General features: G+C 46.9%; 10 protein-coding genes across 10 annotated transcripts; 7 read left to right on the plus strand and 3 right to left on the minus strand.

Moving 5' to 3' along the window:
• Nucleotides 1–320: 320 nt before the first annotated feature.
• On the plus strand, nucleotides 321–1,833 carry V1508DRAFT_419787 (uncharacterized protein). Its single transcript, XM_066940648.1, has one exon. The coding sequence runs from the start codon at nucleotides 507–509 to the stop codon at nucleotides 1,656–1,658; it is 1,152 nt and encodes a 383-aa protein (XP_066795066.1). The 5' UTR covers nucleotides 321–506; the 3' UTR covers nucleotides 1,659–1,833.
• A 137-nt stretch (nucleotides 1,834–1,970) lies between these two features.
• Nucleotides 1,971–5,223, plus strand: V1508DRAFT_462582 (uncharacterized protein). Its single transcript, XM_066942841.1, has 4 exons — nucleotides 1,971–2,104; nucleotides 2,160–2,485; nucleotides 2,541–2,647; nucleotides 2,702–5,223. The coding sequence occupies exons 2-4, from the start codon at nucleotides 2,195–2,197 to the stop codon at nucleotides 5,016–5,018; spliced, it is 2,715 nt and encodes a 904-aa protein (XP_066795067.1). The 5' UTR covers nucleotides 1,971–2,104; nucleotides 2,160–2,194; the 3' UTR covers nucleotides 5,019–5,223.
• Nucleotides 5,224–5,927: 704 nt separating this feature from the next.
• V1508DRAFT_419793 (uncharacterized protein) lies at nucleotides 5,928–7,190 on the plus strand. Its single transcript, XM_066940649.1, has one exon. The coding sequence runs from the start codon at nucleotides 6,005–6,007 to the stop codon at nucleotides 6,953–6,955; it is 951 nt and encodes a 316-aa protein (XP_066795068.1). The 5' UTR covers nucleotides 5,928–6,004; the 3' UTR covers nucleotides 6,956–7,190.
• A 682-nt stretch (nucleotides 7,191–7,872) lies between these two features.
• Nucleotides 7,873–8,996, plus strand: V1508DRAFT_404989 (chaperonin 10-like protein; the record flags this gene model as incomplete). Its single annotated transcript, XM_066938668.1, has 5 exons — nucleotides 7,873–8,006; nucleotides 8,068–8,071; nucleotides 8,117–8,196; nucleotides 8,251–8,491; nucleotides 8,559–8,996. 5 exons carry the CDS (start codon nucleotides 7,873–7,875, stop codon nucleotides 8,994–8,996), a joined length of 897 nt encoding a protein of 298 aa, XP_066795069.1.
• Nucleotides 8,997–9,038: 42 nt separating this feature from the next.
• On the minus strand, nucleotides 9,039–10,079 carry V1508DRAFT_169816 (dihydrofolate reductase-like domain-containing protein). Its single transcript, XM_066936103.1, has 2 exons — nucleotides 9,639–10,079; nucleotides 9,039–9,579 (listed from the first exon to the last, which is right to left on the minus strand). Exons 1-2 carry the CDS (start codon nucleotides 9,969–9,971, stop codon nucleotides 9,082–9,084), a joined length of 831 nt encoding a protein of 276 aa, XP_066795070.1. The 5' UTR covers nucleotides 9,972–10,079; the 3' UTR covers nucleotides 9,039–9,081.
• On the plus strand, nucleotides 9,909–11,748 carry V1508DRAFT_419795 (Ca2+ regulator and membrane fusion protein Fig1-domain-containing protein). Its single transcript, XM_066940650.1, has 3 exons — nucleotides 9,909–10,498; nucleotides 10,553–11,000; nucleotides 11,059–11,748. Exons 1-3 carry the CDS (start codon nucleotides 10,381–10,383, stop codon nucleotides 11,321–11,323), a joined length of 831 nt encoding a protein of 276 aa, XP_066795071.1. The 5' UTR covers nucleotides 9,909–10,380; the 3' UTR covers nucleotides 11,324–11,748.
• Nucleotides 11,705–14,738, minus strand: V1508DRAFT_440200 (uncharacterized protein). The gene is made up of 2 exons (XM_066942248.1): nucleotides 12,655–14,738; nucleotides 11,705–12,601 (listed from the first exon to the last, which is right to left on the minus strand). Exons 1-2 carry the CDS (start codon nucleotides 14,421–14,423, stop codon nucleotides 12,046–12,048), a joined length of 2,325 nt encoding a protein of 774 aa, XP_066795072.1. The 5' UTR covers nucleotides 14,424–14,738; the 3' UTR covers nucleotides 11,705–12,045.
• On the plus strand, nucleotides 14,682–15,766 carry V1508DRAFT_419802 (AP complex, mu/sigma subunit). Its single transcript, XM_066940651.1, has 4 exons — nucleotides 14,682–14,961; nucleotides 15,067–15,150; nucleotides 15,200–15,373; nucleotides 15,433–15,766. Exons 1-4 carry the CDS (start codon nucleotides 14,890–14,892, stop codon nucleotides 15,532–15,534), a joined length of 432 nt encoding a protein of 143 aa, XP_066795073.1. The 5' UTR covers nucleotides 14,682–14,889; the 3' UTR covers nucleotides 15,535–15,766.
• Nucleotides 15,767–15,864: 98 nt separating this feature from the next.
• On the plus strand, nucleotides 15,865–17,248 carry V1508DRAFT_419805 (regulator of Vps4 activity in the MVB pathway-domain-containing protein). The gene is made up of 4 exons (XM_066940652.1): nucleotides 15,865–16,069; nucleotides 16,129–16,221; nucleotides 16,289–16,437; nucleotides 16,494–17,248. The coding sequence occupies exons 1-4, from the start codon at nucleotides 16,046–16,048 to the stop codon at nucleotides 17,056–17,058; spliced, it is 831 nt and encodes a 276-aa protein (XP_066795074.1). The 5' UTR covers nucleotides 15,865–16,045; the 3' UTR covers nucleotides 17,059–17,248.
• On the minus strand, nucleotides 17,078–19,200 carry V1508DRAFT_419807 (mitochondrial matrix Mmp37-domain-containing protein; the record flags this gene model as incomplete). The annotated part of the gene is made up of 2 exons (XM_066940653.1): nucleotides 18,307–19,200; nucleotides 17,078–18,252 (listed from the first exon to the last, which is right to left on the minus strand). Coding segments are annotated over exons 1-2 (1,397 nt in total), but the record flags the coding sequence as incomplete, so codon positions are not given.
• Between the last annotated feature and the right edge of the window lie 159 nt (nucleotides 19,201–19,359).

Consider the following 19,359-nt stretch of genomic DNA (forward strand, 5'->3'; position numbering starts at 1 on the left):
ATGTGAAGTGTCACTCGAGTTGACTAGTGTTGACTTCACAAGAACCCAGGTGGAGTCAAGTTTGCCCGATCATATCCTATTGAAGTGGAGTGCTGGGTCATTGCGCGTATGACTCGAAAGTTCGCATCAATATTATTATCGCTGCGAACGAAGATTAGTCAGCCAAGGAAGTGTGATGCAATCTTGAGCTCCAATGTTGCCATGCGCGCTAGACCACAATAGCGAGTACCTAACTGTTTACGGCTCCTCCGCAGTAAGGGTTAGGGCGATTGATTACTCAAGACGCGACATTATCAAGCTTGAGCACGCAACAATTACCTGCAAGCCTCTCTGCCCATTGAATTTTGAGGGACAAAAAATGGCGTCTATATGGACAATTGGCCGAAAACTCGCGCAGGCGCTGCAGTCGTTCATTCTAGCAGAATCTGCTAGTGACGTCGTCTTATATAGCCCTGCCATTGCACTTGAACACCCCATATCATTCACATCGACCACTGACCAGTACCATGTCGAACTCATTCGCTACTATCCAGTCTATTGCCGCGTCCACCTTCCGCAGCACTCGCGACAATAACACTACGGTCGAGAAGGACGAGAATGGCCGATTAATTCTTGCTGGCGACGCCTTTGAGGAGGCGTCGTATCCAAAGTACCTTCCTACCTGGGACACCACCGAGCACTACGAGCCATTGACTCCATTCGCATTCGTTGATCCCGGCACCCGTGCTAATCCTGCATTTCCCAACCTTTTGTCTAACAGCAACGAATCGCTCAAGATCAAGAGACTGACTCCCAAGTTCGGTACAGAAGTCCGAGGAGTTCAGCTCTCTCAGCTGTCAGATGCCGGCAAGGATGAATTGGCGCTCCTTGTGGCCCAGCGGGGTGTTGTTGTCTTCCGTGATCAAGATCTTGCTGACCTTCCTATCGAAGATGCCTTGAAATTCTCGTCGCACTTCGGTCGTAATCACATCCACCCTACTTCTGGTGCTCCTAAGGGTTTTCCTGAAGTCCACCTTGTCTATCGATCCAAGAACGATTCTCTCTACGACTCGTTCTTCCAGGAGCACATCTCTTCCATTGCGTGGCATTCTGATGTCACCTACGAGCTCCAGCCGCCGGGAACAACCTTCCTCGGTATGCTCGACGGCCCTGATACTGGTGGAGATACCATCTTCGCCGACACAGTTGAGGCATACAACAGGCTATCGCCTAAGTTTCGTGAGATACTTTCTGGCCTCGAGGTCCTCCACTCCGGTGTCGCACAGGCGCAGTCTTCCCGCGCTCAGGGCGGTATTGTCCGTCGCGACCCGGTTGAGACATTCCACCCTATGATTCGACAGCACCCTGTCACTAAGCAGAAGGCTCTCTACGTCAATCCGCAGTTCTCTCGCTACATCAAGGGGTTAAAACGTGAGGAATCCGACGCAATACTCAACTTCATCTACGACTTTATTTCCAAAAGTGCAGACATCCAGGTCCGTGCTTCATGGGAGCCTAAAAGTGTCGTTGTTTGGGACAACAGGCGTACACTCCATTCGGCTCTGCTAGACTGGGCTTCTGGTGAGCGACGACATGCTTTCAGGTTGACTCCTCAGGCTGAGAGACCTACCGAGGACTGGGATGAAGCTAAGAAGAATGCGAAGGAGGAGAGCAACTAAATTGATAATGAGGAGATTTCATTTTGATTTTTTGGTGTTCAATGTTTCGGAATCTGTTCAATATTGGGCTGGGTGAAAATTCCTGAGGTCATATGGGAACGCAAAGGCGTAATTGTACAAAATACCTGTAAATTGATACATGTAATAGATGTAATTAGATGCATCGCACGCGCTATCAAAGATTGGTTTAAGTCAAATCCTCCCCAGGATTGGTTTAAAACTTGTGGTTGTCCTAACCCTCAGCATTAATGTTCGGGCAAACAAAAACTCTGCTGTAGGACAGCCGCTCTGAAGGACTGCAAACACGCCGACATCGGGCATCAATTTAAACAGCCAATTTCTGTCCTCTGTTACTGTTTACACGTCAGCCGCCATTTTGCGTTCAATATAGAATATCAGCTTGTATTTTGCCGAACCACTTTATTGTTTCGGTTGTCCACTTCAAGGTACGGAAATTCTCAACGGGCAACTGACAAACTAATCTGACGGTCTGTTGTTCAGCGGCTAGGGCACTTCCAAGGAGTCATCCGGGACGTATGTCTTCGACACCGGAGGCCATATTGCCCGCTCCGCGGCGTCCAGTTCGAAGACCAGCGCCGACTGATGGACCCACCAGAGTGGCCGGCATACCTAACACGACGAACTCCGCGAGCAAGACGATAATGCCCATGTCAGTGTCTACATATGGGCCAACATTGAATCTGACGCCTGGACCTGCGGTGCCTATGCAGATGAGCAGTGATGGAGAAATGAGATCGACCTCACCGGAGGACTCGACGTCCAATCGACTTCGGAAAGTTGCCTGTGTGGAGTGTCGTCAGCAAAAGGTGGTTGCAGCGCCAATATCTTGTTCTTTCCGGTCATGATGCTAACTGAGTCTAGGTTAAGTGCGATGCATTTCAGAGAGATCCTGAGGCGTGCACACGGTGTGTGAAGCGTAATCTTCCGTGTTCGATCAAGACCGACTTCAAGAGGACCTACAAGCGAGCGTATGTCGATCCGTTTCTCCTACTATAGTATCGCGATTCACTAACTGAATGTAGCCGCTTAGCTGCTGTTGAGAAGGAGGTGGAGGAGCTACGAAGGTCATTGGAAGTGCAGAATTCAGAACAAGACATGGTATCGCGTACGCTTCTTGATCTCGCTCGGGGAAACTCGACTTCAGGGTCAACTGCCGTATCAAGTCCGGCCACCGCAGATGCGTCTCTCCCGAATGTCACGAGTAGGCCTGTAATGGACAGTTCGGTGATAGTTGCTAGTGGATCACAAGTTGTGAGACCTGCAGCTCAGTTTGCCCCGCGAGAGACTGACGAGAGTGCTCCGCAGAAGGCAACTACAAATGGACAGCACTTCCTTCGACTCAACGGGCCACCACAAGAACAACAACCGCAGTCACCGGATAAAAATATTATACTGCCATCAACCGGACTTAATCAGGAGCCGCAAATTGTAGCTTCATTTCAGATGATCGATCATTTGCCACAGGACAAGTCATTTGATTCCAACGTACATACTATTACACCCCGAACACTCGAAGGCTTTACTGTTACGAAGGACCAAATTCTTGGACTCTTTCTCGAGTTTCAATCAAATTATCATCCATACTTACCTGTCGTCGACCTCTGCAAAGGTCCAGATAACATTTACCTGAAGTCGGATCTTTTATTTTGGATAATCTTGGAGACGGCGTCGAGGATATACTCAGATCTTGCACTTTTCCCGATCCTCTCGTCGAAAGTGAAAGAACTGGTTGCTCGTCAACTAAATTCGCCGCTCAGGTCAGCGTACGATGTCCAAGCGATCCTAATATTTACAGTATGGCCACCACCAGCGGGTTCGCTTAATTCTGATCCGTCCTGGAATACTTGCGGTTTGGCTATGTTTAACGCTGTGAAGCTCGGTCTTCACTGTCCCGGTAAGACACAGGATTTCGGTCGTGTCAAAGTCAGTCCTATGCTTTCAGAGACACAAGAACAGGTGAAGACGTGGGTTACCTGCAATATTGTTTCGCAACATCTCTCTATGGCACTTGGATATCCAACTTTCTCTATGTACGACTGGACCGTTAACAATTCATACCGCCGGGAAGGGTTTATTTCCATGCCGAAGGATCTGAAAGTTCAGGTCGAGCTCGCCAAATTCTGCGACAGGATGGTCCGACTTCTGAATCAAGACACGCGTGACATCTGCGGAAACGTGGACTCACAGACGCGCCGCACCGTTATTAGGGTTCTAGCTAAAGAACTTGACGAAATCGAACTCAGTTTGGGACTGACATCCGACATTTGCAAATTATTAATTCTGGTCACGAGAACTCAGTTATACGCGTACGCGTTTCTAGATGAAAACCTGGAGTCAAATTTGTATGGTCTGACGTTAGCATATCAATCTGCGATCCAGACGATCGCTTTCACGGAGACTTTGGATGTGAGCATAATACCAGATGGTAAATATTCGAAGCTACTCTATCTGCCAACGTACGTCGAGTTGGGTATCGTCCTTGCGGCATTTATTATCATGAAATTACAATTTTCTTCATTATGCGAGACTCTTGACGTCACTTCCGGCAAACGTCATTTCGCCAGTGCCATTGCGATCATGCGAAAATCGTCGATTAAAGATAACGATTTTCCCATTCGCGTATCTACGATCATGTTTCAGCTCTGGAAGCTACATAGCAAGGATAAACTGGATGCGATTCGCGATGGACGACCCCAATATATCTCGCCTCGTCTGAAACTCCGGTCTAGGATGGCAACAAGCGTGTTGTTTGATAGTATTTGGGTTTGGCGAGAGCGATACGGGACGTTTCAAACGCAGCCTGCTGGTGCTGGACAGGGCCAGCATCATCCGTTGCAGCAGCATCAGCAACAAGCGCAGCATCAGCAGCAGCAGCAGCCACAGCAAGGACAGCAAGGACAGCAAGTCCCGTTGTCTAAAATTCAGTCCCCGAGGTTGCATGCCCGGCGAGGTCCGAGCGATGACCCTGAGCTGCGCAATGCGAGAGGTGTCATGGCATTGCTGGATAGTACGAGTACTGCGCGCGGGCCGTCATTTGAACAACAAAATCTGCCTCTGCCGCCTCCTATGAATTCGCTTCCCATCCCTCACACCATGATACCGATGGGGACGGGTGATGTTCAGCAGCCGCAAAACATGCCGTCTATGGGTACAGATGAGTTAGTGCATTATCTCGATAATGAGGCGGTTGCTTTTGATCATTTGTATTTGGATTGGCAAGAAATGGGTGTTCTGTGGGATGACATTACGTTGTTCATAGGGGCAGTGGATGACGACCCACAATCAAACGTGATGGAACAAGTTCATGACTATGCAGTGGGCAATCCGCAGGCTTATTAAGCGTAATGTGAAATCTGATTTTACTTTGTGGCATGTATTTAATTTGGAGTTTGAAGGTGTGTATTGATAACACTTCCTGGTATTGTTGATTTAGAGACTGGATTACGATATGCGATTGGCTGGAGTATTGCTAGATACATTGTACTATATTAAAATTCTTGAAGTCTTCGTTGTATGATAATGGAAAGCGTACACTTGTCCACCCAAGCACAGTCTAGCAACCGCAAATAATTGCATCCGTTGGTTCGAACAGGTCTATTGAAAGTTTGAAGCAGGCGCAGCCTTTAGTGAAGTGGAGGTATACAAAGTACGCTTTCCGAAAGAGTGTAAAGAAAAACGACGCGTCACTATCATCAAGCTGGATGTCAGAGGCTTGGTGGTGTGAAAAGAGAACTTATCAGTAGCGCAGGGATATTCCTGTTGTCCGTCAACGCTAGCGATCCACACAGATACCATTTCATTGCCGCCCAGAACAACACACCATTCCACTCAAGAATAGATTGCAAATCTCCGGACAGCCACTCAGTGCTACCAGTGCCTGGCGGTCTCTTGATAACGAGTCTATTCCCATAAATGATACTCAGGTGTCTTGGCACTAGATTAGACCCTGGAACGGCTTACATGTCGTGAGTACCTCGATATACACTAGATGCTTTGACTCAATTCAAGTCCCATTAACATATCCAAATGAGTCGGGAGCTCAACAATCATGGCATTAGAAGCCTAACTTAAATGTAAGGAAGTCAAGTTGGATCTAGTTAGAGTAACGATGGTGATTGCGGCCATCGCACGAGTGTATGAAACGTTGACTCCGGCAGTGGAAGGCGGCTTATTAGGGCTCATCAACCCCTGAATCACGGACCCTTAAACCCATGCATTCCCACAAATCGAGAAAACTTGCTTCCAACTGTTCGCATTAGAACTAACTTCATATACAATCGTCCATTATGATCTTCTTATAGCCATCCTCACAAACTGATAGCATAATGCATGTCCTGTCATTTCTCATCCAGCTGAGCTTGTACGCCCTAACTTCTTCCGTCCTGCTCTCGCGATTTGTGCCGAGACTGCGATATCTCCTCCAGTACGGCAAGACTCTCGAATCAATCACGTCCGTTGAATGTGCCCTACGTCCAAAGTATTCGCTAATTGAATCTGCGTGTGATGCCATCCTCAAACCGCTTGGGTTTACTGTACCGAAACGGTGGTTCACTCATTTTTACGTCCTAGGATTGTCGCTTTCGGCGGCGTCTTCTGCGATGTTGTATCTTTGTCACAGCGGCAAAGTCACTTTCCCAGTTCGATGTTTGATTCACATTGACGAGGCTTTGACGAAGAAGCTAACATGGCTGCTCGCCAAGGACGCATTCATTCTTAAGGCGTCCGACATCAACGTTTCATACACTCGTGCGATGGCCGCAATCACCATCGTTACTCTACAGTGTTTCCGACGATTATACGAATGCATGTTCGTTGAGAAGATGAGTCAGACTGCACGAATGCGTGGTGGTCATTACATTGTAGGTCATTTGTTCTATGTTGCTGCGACAGCCGCTACCTGGAGTGACGCGTTAGAGAGCACTTTGGCTGGCGACGACGAAGGCGATAGCGTTCCTAAGATTGCGATTATTATGTATCTGGTTGCGGCATTGGCTCAGTACACAACACATGATCAGCTGTCTAGATTGAAGAAATACTCACTGACACCGCCTACTATGTTATTCAAGCATCTCGTTTGTCCCCACTACACCGCCGAAGTTGTGATATATTTGGCAGTGGCGTGGATATGTGGTTTTACGCAAGCGAATGTGGCCGTTCTCGTGTGGACTGCAGTCAGTTTAGGTACTTCAGCGGAACAAAGTCGCAAATTTTATGTCGAAAAATTCGGTGCGAAGGCAGTTGAGGGAAAATGGAATCTAGTTCCATTTGTGTTCTAAAGAAGTAGACTTAGAATAGACAAAGGCATAGGACCGGGATCATGGCGTATGGAGTTTCATTTGTATATTCGTGATAATTGGGCAGTTGAAAGACGCAAACGAAAATTAGACATCTGGGGCGTCTCGACTGGTCGACTACTCATAAAAAAGAAGTTTATGGACATACGCACGGGAATGAGGAATACGTATAGATATAGGAAATGAATAAATGAGAAGCGAAAGGCCTTTACAATGATTTGTCAATTTACAAAACGCAACCATCCACCAAGATTTGCGCTCGAGTCTGCAAGCCCACTGGTATCAGATCTCAATGAAAATATTCGATTGCCTTAGGAAACATTTCACATTATATCACAGTGGCGCGACTGCGCAGCATACAATTCTTGACAACTAACAGCAAATTTGCGTTCGTAAAGGCAAACGTCCAGCGTCAAAGGACAAATTGGTAAAGAAATATTAAGCTCACCAGATAGTTAGTAGTGTACCTGCATGACGACATATAAAATGGCGTTTCTGCGTAGTTCACAGTAAATATTACATAAATTAACACCTCAGATTACGTAGAAAGACGTATAACGATATTGCTCCAAACAAGCACAGAACATCACCTTTGCTGGTCACCTGCGGGATCGCCGAGCTTTGAGACAGGGTAAGGGTCTAAACTCTGACACCGGCATTGATTCCCATGCGGGATCAGAAATGACTTGAACATTACAATTAATCCTGTATATATTAACGCTGGCAGCCCTAATCGGAGCTCAGTTTTCGCCGATCGGGTCGGCAGCGTCTTATTTTGAGATACCCCAGCTGTCCTTAGAACGAAGTTTAAAACCCATGGTTCCTCCTCATCATGTCGACCACAACTCGCCAGAACTTCAATTCTATTACGTTCCGTTGAAACTTTTATGATAATAAGTATGGCTTCCGACGCTTCTACATCTTTCTTCGGCTGGGTTTCCAACGACAAGTCTGCGGCGAAGGGACTCGACTTCACTGAGTTCACTCCCAAGCCATTCACCGACGACGATATCGACATCAAGATCACTCACTGGTATGCTTTCCTTTGTGTCGATAATATCGGGACTACCGGGCGACTGCTAACGCCAGCATAGCGGTGTGTGCGCCTCTGATATTCACACTCTCCGTTCCGGTTGAGGGGAGACCGACTATCCTATCGTTGTTGGTCACGAGATTGTCGGAAACGTTGTCCGCAAGGGCAAGAACGTTATGGATCTTGAGATGTAAGTATCTACTCGATCGCTTGTCTAAATCATTGGGACCTGACTTGCCAAAAGTGGCGATCGCGTGGGTGTTGGTGCCCAGTGCTATAGCTGCTTGAACTGCGACCAATGCAGAAAGGGTAACGAGTCTTATTGTGCGGATCACGTCTGGACGTATGGCATGCGCTTCGCCGATGGTGCCAAGTCAAATGGCGGTTACGCTGAATACGGCCGATACCCCGCCTCTTTCGCGTTCAAGCTCTCTGAGTCGATTCCAAGCGAAATCGTCGCTCCCATGCTCTGTGGTGGTTTGACCGTCTACTCTCCTTGGCGGTCTCGGCCACTTTCGTATCCTCTTTGCATCGGCTCTTTGTGCAACGAAGATTTATGCTATTTCTCGCACGCGCAGCAAAGAGGCTGACGTCCGCACTATGGGCGCCACTGACTTTATCGCCACTGCCGAGCCTGGATGGGTGGAAAACAACTTGCAGTCCATTGATCTGATTGTTTGCACGGCTAACGACACTTCAATCCCAATGAGTGACTATCTTAGACTCCTGAAGTTCGGTGTCACTTTGGTCCAAGTTGGCGCTCCGGAAGGCGGACTCCCGGAATTTGATTTGAGTCCCTTTCTGTTCAACAATGTGCATCTCACTGGTACTATAATTGGTGGCCGACAAGAGATGAAGGATATGTTGCAAATGGTGGCTACGAAGAAGATTAACAGCTGGATTGAGACCAAGCCCATGTCGAATGTGAATGAAGTCGTCCAGCTAATGGGAGATGGAAAGGCGCATTATAGATACGTCCTTGTTAACTAATTATTCGAAATAGGTGGTAGAGTAGAGGCGTTGGCGAAACTGTCGAATATATCGTTTAACTGTTTTGTTCATTGACATGCCAGAGCTAAAAATCCGCTCGCAACTTTTTATTGAAGCTCGCCATGATGCAATCGCGTCCGAACTGGTCCCACGTAATATCGTACAAATTATCCAGTGCACTTGCTGGTGAAACCTCCACCCCATTCTTTCCGAGATATACCGGTGCAATTGTAATGATAACTACATCAACGGGCGAAATCTTAGCACCGTTTATGTCGTCCACTGCAGTACATAGCAGATCATTAATAACTCGCGCGCCACCCTCGACCATCAGCGAATGGATACCTAGCTTTTTTAATGACTTTAAGATTGCAGCCCACGATTCGTTTCTATTGTCAGACCGTAGGCCGACAACCGGAATAACTCTCGCGCCCATCCGTTCAATGGATTGGATATGCACTAAATCGGAGGGTGATACCGAGTTGCGCCACTCTGCCGAAACCAAAATCCACGGTTCTTTGCCCTCCAAGCTAGCCGCTGCCATCATTGATTTCGACCTACTTTCAATCTTGCATCGAAATGTCTGCACAAACGTCAGTAAGGTGTCCAATGCACTCGCACGAGCCTCATTTCCAGACATACCGGATCGATGATGATGGGACGCGGAGAAGCCTCAACTGCAGATTTGCCAGCAATATTGTATCGGCAATTCAGTCCAGGATTATCTGCAAGGAACGTATTTACGCCAACCAGAATTCCGTCGTGATGTGCGCGAAGGTAATGGGTCATGCACTTCGATTCTGAACCGGACAGCTGCGTGCGCTGGCCAAGGCCAAGCGATATGCGGGAGTCGAGACTAGCGGCATATGTCAGTGTGACGAAGACGCGATCCGAGGGCGCAGACGGTGGCAGGTACGGACTGAGGAATGCCGTTGAGCTATCGGGGAGCAGATCCAGTGGCTGGGAAGTAGTCATATCTGTGATATTGAAACCCGGGTTGAGTGGATGCCACCGTTAGTATTGTTACTTTTGAGGAACAAGCCCCTGAATGTTGTAATGTGGCTTCTATTCGCCGGAACCCTGTGGCACCAAAGCTCATTTTCGCTGTACTACACTACGCTGCGAGAATACGTCCTCAACCTCAATCTGACGAAAATCCGAATATCCAGAATCTGACCGTACCATTTCTGCGATTGCATCTGGCAGAGTGAGCAAGCTGTGCTTCAATATGATCCAGGCTGCTGCGTGTGTTTCACTCTATGACATGGGGCTTTGGCAGCTATGAAGATATTTATTGCCTCTCTGTTGCTCGTGTCTGTCTGCATCGAGCTTGCGACTGTCTTTCTGTGTCTGTGAGTTATTTACGCTAAATTCCACGTTCAAAATGATTTTCTGGCTGCTTAAGAAATTTCTGCCGAAGAGTGATAGTAGCCAGCCTCATAGGACTCGCACTCTGAGATCTCTTATCGTTGTCTTTCTCTTTATTACAGTTTTCCTATTATGCAAGTATAAGCTAATTAAGGTGAATGTGCAGTTAAAGCTAATATAGTGGTTAGTGTTTTCAATTCTTGGATCGTCGGGTACTGCTTCGTCCTACTCTTCGGTGTACGCGGTTAAGTTTAGCTTAACTTCCTCATCTAACCAGACCATCTCAGTCCAGTCTGGATACTACGGTCTCTGTGCAACAGGTAACTCTACAATCCTATGCACGTCCCTAAAGAATACAACAGCGCTGGATATATACCGATCCGTGAAAACATCGTCGGGTGCGAAAGTCGACCTTGTGTCTCTCGCTGAGCTCGTGTCGGAGAAGATCATTCATCCGACCCTCATTTTATCCAGCTTGGTATTTGTTGTTATGGCTTTTTTGGCCGGATGCGCGAGAATGATTGTCGATGACCCGGAGTCGTGGCATGCCAGTATTTTAAACTCGGCAACGTTATGGAGTTGTATCCTGGCCACTGTCCTTTGGGGTATGGGTATCAGTTGGTCGCACGTGTCTGCGTATGTATTCTCTATATATTTCTATACTGTGTGAGGACCATAGCTAACGCGACGATAGTAACACGCTGGCGTTGGTGCTTTACAACTCGACATCTGAAGCAATTTCTGCGACGCTCGGCAAGAAGATGGACGCAATGGGGTGGACGGCATTTGCGTTTCTATTGCAATCTACTGCGGCTATTGTCATTTGCGTTGCCCTCGATGCGCGTCACGCGGCAGCTAATGCCGACCAGAAGAGCGGCCTTGAAGAGGGAGTATACACATTGCCAACCGTTGGACATATATACGGAGGTGATAATAGCGAGACGAAATACAGAACTTAGATTATAAAGTTCGTGATGGTCAGTTGATCTTGATGTATGTACGAGAATATTTGGCTTGTTTGGTGTGAGTCTGCTATTGCTTTCGGCCTACAATTTTCCTTCAATGTTCTTACATTATTACAAATATACACTGTTAATTGCGATAGATGTCAGCACACTACAGCGGGAAGTTTCTCCGCCGCACCACATATTTTGCAGCGAATCCGAATCAGATCTAGCATGTAGAGTGTACATGTCCTAGGACGGCACACGGATACGTGTATTCTCAACCCTTCAGTTTGTGGGATACCTTCGTTCCAAGCAGCCGTTAGTGTCTTCGGAGCCCATTAGACTATAACTCCATCGGCAATTAAACTACTTATACGTTTAGGTTATTATTGATTATGGAAGTCGTGGCCCGTTCAAATATATTATATGCGAATTTACAATCTGCTACAATAGCTTATTCCAAAACGTATGTTGTGCTCTAAGCCTAATACCCAAAAACCATTTATTCACATGTCATTCACTTTTTTTGTTCGTTGCATCCTCCCTCTCTCGGTACAAAAACTAATCAAAGCATTACAACTCCACAATGCAGAACCAAATATAACTTGTCCTATCGTAAACTCATTCAAGTAATCTGTAAATAGGAATCACTATCGTACAATAAACACCTTCTTTTAAAGGCCAGGCAGATGCCTGAGAGGATTCACTATACATTAATTATCCAGTGAAACAATTCATTCTCCTTTTGTCGTGCCATTTCTTTCCATGGCCGCGGAGTGCTCTTCCGCTTGGCTGTGGCTAGTGCCGAAATAATCATTTCTAGCATGGAGTGATAGCATATTGGTGGATCCCATACGCAGCAATTGCATACGCTTGCCAAAATTGCTCTTCGAATGATAGGCACCTGTAATAGCATCGTAATGCTTGTACCGCGATGTATTATTCGTGCGTGGGAGGTATCTAAGATCAGAGCTCTCCACCGCGCTACTAGACAACACGACATCTGCTTTTGTCCCAAGACTAACACTACCATCCGCAGCAGAAGACGTATTAAACCGTCGTTTTTCAGCCACAAACTTTCTCCGCTCGTTAATTTCATCTTGCGAGATGTGGCCAAATCCGTTTCGCCGCCTAAAACATGCTTGAATGAGAGCGTTGGCATCCAAAAGGTGCTTAGGCACGGTTTGAACCACTTGGAAAATTTCCATGGGGTCTCTCACACTATCGACTTGAGATTCCCCTAATTTGAAGATCGTGAGCGCGATTCGGAAGAATACTTTTGAATCATCACTATATTATTGGTCAGAATACAGCAACGAACAACAGGATATGATGTTACTTACTAGAAGAAGCAATCCCAGACACGAACAACGCTTTCAATAGGTAGCACACCAATAAATCCGCTCATGAACCATGCGGCAGTGCATAACGTAATCGGTGGTAATCGCATTATCATATCGTCGTGGTGAAAACCATCCAATCCAGCGCCAATTTTATTCCACACCGTAGGCAACGACTCCTTGACGCACATCATGAGAACGCCTTGATCGATATTGGCGCCTTCCAAGTTGATCTCATGCATTCCTGGAAGATATTTCTGCGTAATGATTACCAGCATCCAAAATGCCTTCTCTTCCTCCATGAACAACAATAACAATCCAGCCACGAAGTTCAAACTCTGACAGTAGCCGGTCTTCGGCACATAGAGCGAGAATGCTAATAATACTCGTCTGAGCGCTTGAACAATGGGCATTTCAGGCAGATTTGAATTCCGTCGGCTCGACGCCGTTGATTTTGATGAACCCGTGGATCCGGGAGTGCTAGGCACAGACCCGTTTTGCCAGTCTGCATTCCGAAAATGCATGTTATCCGGGAATGTCCTATGCAAGTCTCTCTCTATTAATTCGGAATCTGGTGGCGGTGAGACCATCCCTTGTTGCCATAACCTATCATACAAGCCGTAGTTGTCACGTAGGTAATCATGGCCTCTTGCGTACCAGAACCAAGCAGCACCACGCCATTCCGCTGGGATTCCCTTGCGAACATAGCGCTTCACTTTCTTCGATTTGGGGGGAAAGCTAATGGGCACGCCTTCTTCATCGAAAGGGATACCACAGCCTTCAATAAGGGCCTCCCATTTTATATACCGCCGCTGAGAATGCTTGTCGTATCTGGTCCACCAATCGTCGTATTCTTGCAACGTAATATATTGCGACTGCTTCCTAAATCCGTACCTATCCCTCGCATTAGCCGCCGAGGTACCAGGCGACGACCGAAAGTTGGACCAAGTCGACGAAGCGAAACTTCCGGGCACAAACAATGGGTGCGACTTCGAGGCTGTAGATGGTGACAGAGTTCCTAATCTCAGATTCCCACTGCCGGCACTCGAGCTGAGAATCGGCGAGTGGTGATTGTTGTTGCTTCGATTGGTCTTCCCTGTGGGCACCGGAATCGGCTCATGATACATCCCGCTACCACGACGATTCTGTCCGGTAGCAAATGTCCCTGAACTTCCCGACGATAAAGACGCATCATGAGCATCTGCATAATCGCCAGATGGAACGACGCGAATAATTGTATCCTCGGTCTGATAAAGCCCGATTACTTCCATCGCCAAATCTTCCTTATCCACTACTCCTGACCCGGACGGACTTGTCAAATTCGGTGCACTTCGACTTGCAGCGCGTATATGGTTCGGGAAAATGTCGTGGATGCTGCTGGCTCCATTGTGCTGTTGCGGCCGATGCGGCTGCATTGGCGTGGTCGAACGCGAGGGCCCGTTAGACGTTGGCAGCGACCTCACTGCAGTAGGCAAGGGTGGATGATCAGCACGATTCTTCCTTGTCGATGTGGCAGTAGAGTTCGATGCTGACGAAGATACAGATGATGCGGATGACGCCGAACGCGTAGGATGTAGCTTGGATCGCGATGACCGTGCTTGTTGACGCGTGCCAGACCACGGCGGGATATCCAGCTCTGGAGGCGGTCGACCGGCAACAGGAGTTCGTTGTGGCGGCACTGAGGGGCTGGCATTGTCGGCTATCGGCTGTGGGGGAGCTGGGGGATGAGGTAACGACATTGTAGCTGTCCCACTTGTCTCCGCGGACGGCATGTTGTGTATTTCCGCTACTTGGCGTGGCCCAGACGCCGAAATATCAATTCACGTATAGAAAACTGAAGTGAATGATTAAAACATTGGGAAGTGGGGTTCGGCCTGTAAGTCGAATTCTTGGTGATGTCGTTATCCTCACTATCTAATGATAGTACAAACCTCTAAACGTAACCCCGCTTCAGAACTACACGCGACCAATGTAGTTAATTAAAATGTTGCCGTACTAGAACGCAGCTTGATCAGTTCGAAACTGAGTGCAGTACCGAAGCCTGAGCATATAACGACTGCAGTCTGTGAACAGCTGATAAACAGTGTACCGCGCGAATTATCGCTGTTCTAGGGGCTTTCGTACTGATATTCATCTCAGGATTAGGGTGTCATCCAAACTCCCGCTGTTTCCGTTCCCCACGCTACTTCCGCGTTGATATTAGTTTTTGTGAGCGGGAGGTTGCTTGTATATTCAGTTATGTTACAATTTATTTTAGTGCAGAATCGACAGGGAAAGACTCGATTGGCGAAGTATTACACTCCATACGATGTACGTTGCTGGTTCCTTATAGATCAGTTCCTCGACCGGGAATTGGTAAAGCTTTACAGTTGCAGCGACAGTCTTCAAGAGAAAGTGCTCACATATTTTGTTCAGGATGAGGAGAAAGTCAAACTGAAGGGCGAGGTTCACAGACTTGTTGCTCCAAGGGACCAAAAATACCAGTCAAATTTCGTCGAGGTAAGGAGCTCCGACTATTATAGTTCGCAATTAGTAATTTGTACCTCAGTTCCGGAATTTCAAGATAGTATACCGTCGATATGCTGGTTTATTTTTCTGCGTGTGCGTTGATTCAAATGATAATGAACTAGCGTATTTGGAGGCTATACATTTTTTTGTGGAGGTGCTAGATACCTTCTTCGGAAACGTGTGTGAACTAGACCTAGTCTTTAATTTTTACAAGGTAGGTATGGTACCTGTTGTGATTGTAAAATGAACTCTGATTAATAGTTGACTGATTAGGTCTATGCGATTCTAGACGAGGTATTCCTCGCAGGCGAAATAGAGGAGACCTCGAAACAAGTGGTCTTACAACGGTTAGAATTCCTTGATCGGTTAGAATAATACTATAGACAAACCGATGGATGAATATCAGGAAATGAATATGGCGAATTCAAATACTCAGTGTTTATTGGACTGTTGATTCATCTTTGGGAGAGTATCGAACTGTGACGGTTAGTCAACGGTATATTAGAATTTGCTTGTTTGGCGTTGTGTGCTACGGTCTTTGTATGATAATTGGTATGGGTAATGAATTACGAATAAATAAATAAATAAATAAATAAATAAACGGCTTGGATCGTTACTATTATATCGCCCCATAGTGAATTGCGTATGGGTCAGCGTAGTATGTGTCTGTGTTGTAGGTGATGATGCGGAGGGCCACCTCAGTCACGAATATTGATAACGTTGCGACACGCGACAACGAAGGCATCTAGTGATCATCACCACCGCAATAGTCCGTGTAATATATATAAGCAGCATCCATTTCAACGCCTGCGGCCTATAAAATTATCGTCGCACCATAGCCTAATCCACTTGCAAGCATTGCAATTGAAACAAGTGGCTTAGTGCAATGCCGCCTCCAAATCCATTGGGTGTAGGTGCACTCAGGTTCCGTTCAGCTGTAGTGTCGTTTCTAATGATTTGCTGATTTAGACCCGCCTAAGGATCCAACTCAAGCTGTCTATAAGCCGATTACGTCATATTCAACAGAAGGAAAGCGCACTAGCAAAGCAGCAGCGCCGCGATGTGAGTTACATCAAACATATCTCTGCATCATAGGACTGCTGAATTGACGACTGTTCCTGTTCCGTAGATCGCACAACTACTGTCGAACGAAAAAGACGAGAGTGCAAGGATTAGGATCGAGAATATTATCCGACAGGAGATAAATGTCGAACTTTTGGAAATTTTGGAACTCTATTGTGAGCTGTTGCTAGCTCGGATAGGACTCCTTGAACAACGGTAAGTGCCTACCAGGAAATGGATAATCTACTTTAACTAATAGGTTGTCTCTACAGTCGCGAATGCGATCCGGGTCTTGAGGAACCAGTGAAGTCTATCATCTACGCAGCGGGACGTACAGATGTTAAGGAATTGTTACAAGTCAGGGACATTCTGATCGCCAAGTTCGGCAAGGAATTCGCTCGTGATGCACTAGAGAATCCCGCTACGTCGGTCGCACCCCGAGTTCACAAGAAGCTCACGATTGAGCCGCCATCAACAGAACTTGTGACTGCATACCTTGAAGAAATAGCTAGAACTTACCGTATTCCATGGTCTGGCTTACCGGAAGCGGAGCGAAAGCGTTTCGCGGATGAAGGTGATGACGACGATGAAGGCGGTGGTGGGATTGGCGTTATCGACACTGGTTTACAACTGCCATCTGTTGGAGGTCTTCCAGAAAAAGTACCCTTGCCTCCCATAAGTGTAGCCCCGGCTGCCGCATCGACGGAGAATCCTCGACCCGGCGTCACGTTCCAAGGTCAAAATATCAAGCCTGCCACTGCTCCTACGTCAGTGAAAAAGTCAGATATCCCAGACTTCGATGAATTGAGCAGACGTTTCGCGGCTTTAAAGCGTTGAGTAGATTGGTTGTTACTGTTGTGTTATTACTGTTTATTAACCATGTAATGATTTCAAGCAACGAAAATCTTTAAACTCCATATAGTCTATTTACAGAACACCCCAATTTATCTATGTGAAAGCATAATGAACGAATCCCTATTATTTTCGCCACCCAACCCTGCAACTTTCATATGTTATAACAATCCCATGAAGCCAGCGATGGTAATTTTTATCTTTTCAGACTCACTCTTCTTACTCACTCTGCTTCCCCGCTTTCCACTTTGAAGACTTCTCTCCCAAATATTTGACGCTCTTGCTTACTCCAGCGGTGGCTAATCCTTTGATACTTTGGACAAAGCTCGGCCAACTCACAGTATGTTGAATAGCACGAGCAACTTCTACTCGAAGGTCAGGGTTCTCAGCGATCAATTGATCAAATTTCGATCCCTCGGTTCGGTTTATCGTTCCCTCACTTGCATCACTTGATGGTCCTGACAATCCTTGTGCAGTCGCTGGATCCACGCCGAGTATTGTAGTGTATCTTGCATACAACTTCTTTCTGAACGAGGATGGCAAGCGGGCGACCATATTACCTCTTCTCAAGGGATCCATGTCCTGTTCTAGTGTAACAGTATCTGAAACACCGTCATATCCACGGGCGATCTCAATATTGGGTAGAGTATCTATCAATGGTGCATATAATCTGTGAAAATGTTGTTTCTGATTGTCAACAATGTTCTTCACTTTGTTCGGATTCTCAGCGGCGACGTTCATTCGTGGATCACCCGTATATGAGATAGAAGCTATTGTATGATATAGTTCTTGTTCTGTGAATTTCTCTGGTAGGAGGAGAAGTGCCACGCGTATCACTGAGAAAAGGTTTCGCTGGTTGGCAAGACGGATCCGTGGATCGTCTCGCAGAATCTTGACCGGCTTATGTAATCTTCCTGACAGATACAGAGTATCCCATGATAGCAAATCACGGCATAGCGTGTCAATGCTAACAACCCCGTATTTCACTGTCATGCCGTTGATCTCGACATATGGATTAAAGTAGACGCCAGGACCGATGTTATCCTGGACATAGCTGACAGCACCACTACCTAGCCGTCGCAGAAACGAATAATGGTCTGGATATTGAGATATGTTGAGACTGTGCCAATGCTGGGTATATGTCACACCAAAGATCAAATCAACCTGGGACTTGCTCTTCTATTCCGCCATTAGCACAAAAGTAAAAAAACGACAGCCCCAAATGTGACTAACCTGATATGATTGACCCTGACTAAACACTCCCGATCCATAAGCAAATGCAAATCTTATAGGAGCCTTAAACTTCCATAGTGTAGATCGCAATCGCTCTTTCAGTTCGTTGTCGATCGGGATATGCTGATTGACTCCGAAATTTTCCGGTAGTTGTGAGAACATTGTGATCTCCTTGGTTAACTTCTCATGAGTAACCTCACCTTCGAGGAAACTTCGGTCTGTCCCAGATACCCCAAACGCGTGATCAACACTAGAGCTAGATTTTCCCGAGCCGATATGCGATCTCGAGAAGTTGGTGAAGCCGGTGAATGGTGGTGGTTGGGATCCTGGATCCGGCGTGACACTTCCCATCATTAAGCGCTTTCCCTCCGTCAGCGAGATGCGAGCAATCGGAAAGTCCCTCACCGCGCTTCGAGATGATTTAAAAATAAGGCTACTCATTGCGGTGACGTTGTGGATGCTCTATAAGTGCGACCTCGGCGACTGCTAGATATTTAGCAAGCAAGTGGGATACCTCGCTGTGAGGAACGGCGAGAGCACCTCGCACAGCGGTAAGTGCCGGATCAGAGACGACGAAGAGGTAGGTTAAATAATCAGCCGAAAATGAACAGCGTTGAACAGCTAACTGGCTTCGTGGCCGCTGTAAGCTGTTGGTACACAAGTGTGCGGTAGGAAGAAGCAACAAGCACCACTTGGGATAGCTGGGGTTCGTGCCGCTGCTTCGATGACTCGAGCATGAGGCAACCCTTCCCATGGAGTTTATTCGCTTACTTTACTTTATGCCAGCCACGCCCTCACCGCCACCGATGGCCACACTGCTACCAAAAACCATTTGAGGGGATTCCAGGCCAAACCCCCGCTCGATAAAAGACGAGCATTGAAATTAGAAATGTACATAATAACAAGCTTCCGGGATTATCAATGTTTACGAAATATCAGATATTAACAGGTGCATAGTATATGACATGGAGAAATGACAGGTTCCGGGTCGGCGATAATCCGGACCCAAGAAATTAAAATTTAGTTGGTGTCGGGAAGCGGTGGAAGTGTCTC

The sequence above is a fragment of the Lipomyces doorenjongii genome, assembly GCF_038497915.1.
Source record: "Lipomyces doorenjongii strain NRRL Y-27504 unplaced genomic scaffold V1508scaffold_34, whole genome shotgun sequence".
In the NCBI taxonomy this organism is placed as follows: domain Eukaryota; kingdom Fungi; phylum Ascomycota; class Lipomycetes; order Lipomycetales; family Lipomycetaceae; genus Lipomyces; species Lipomyces doorenjongii.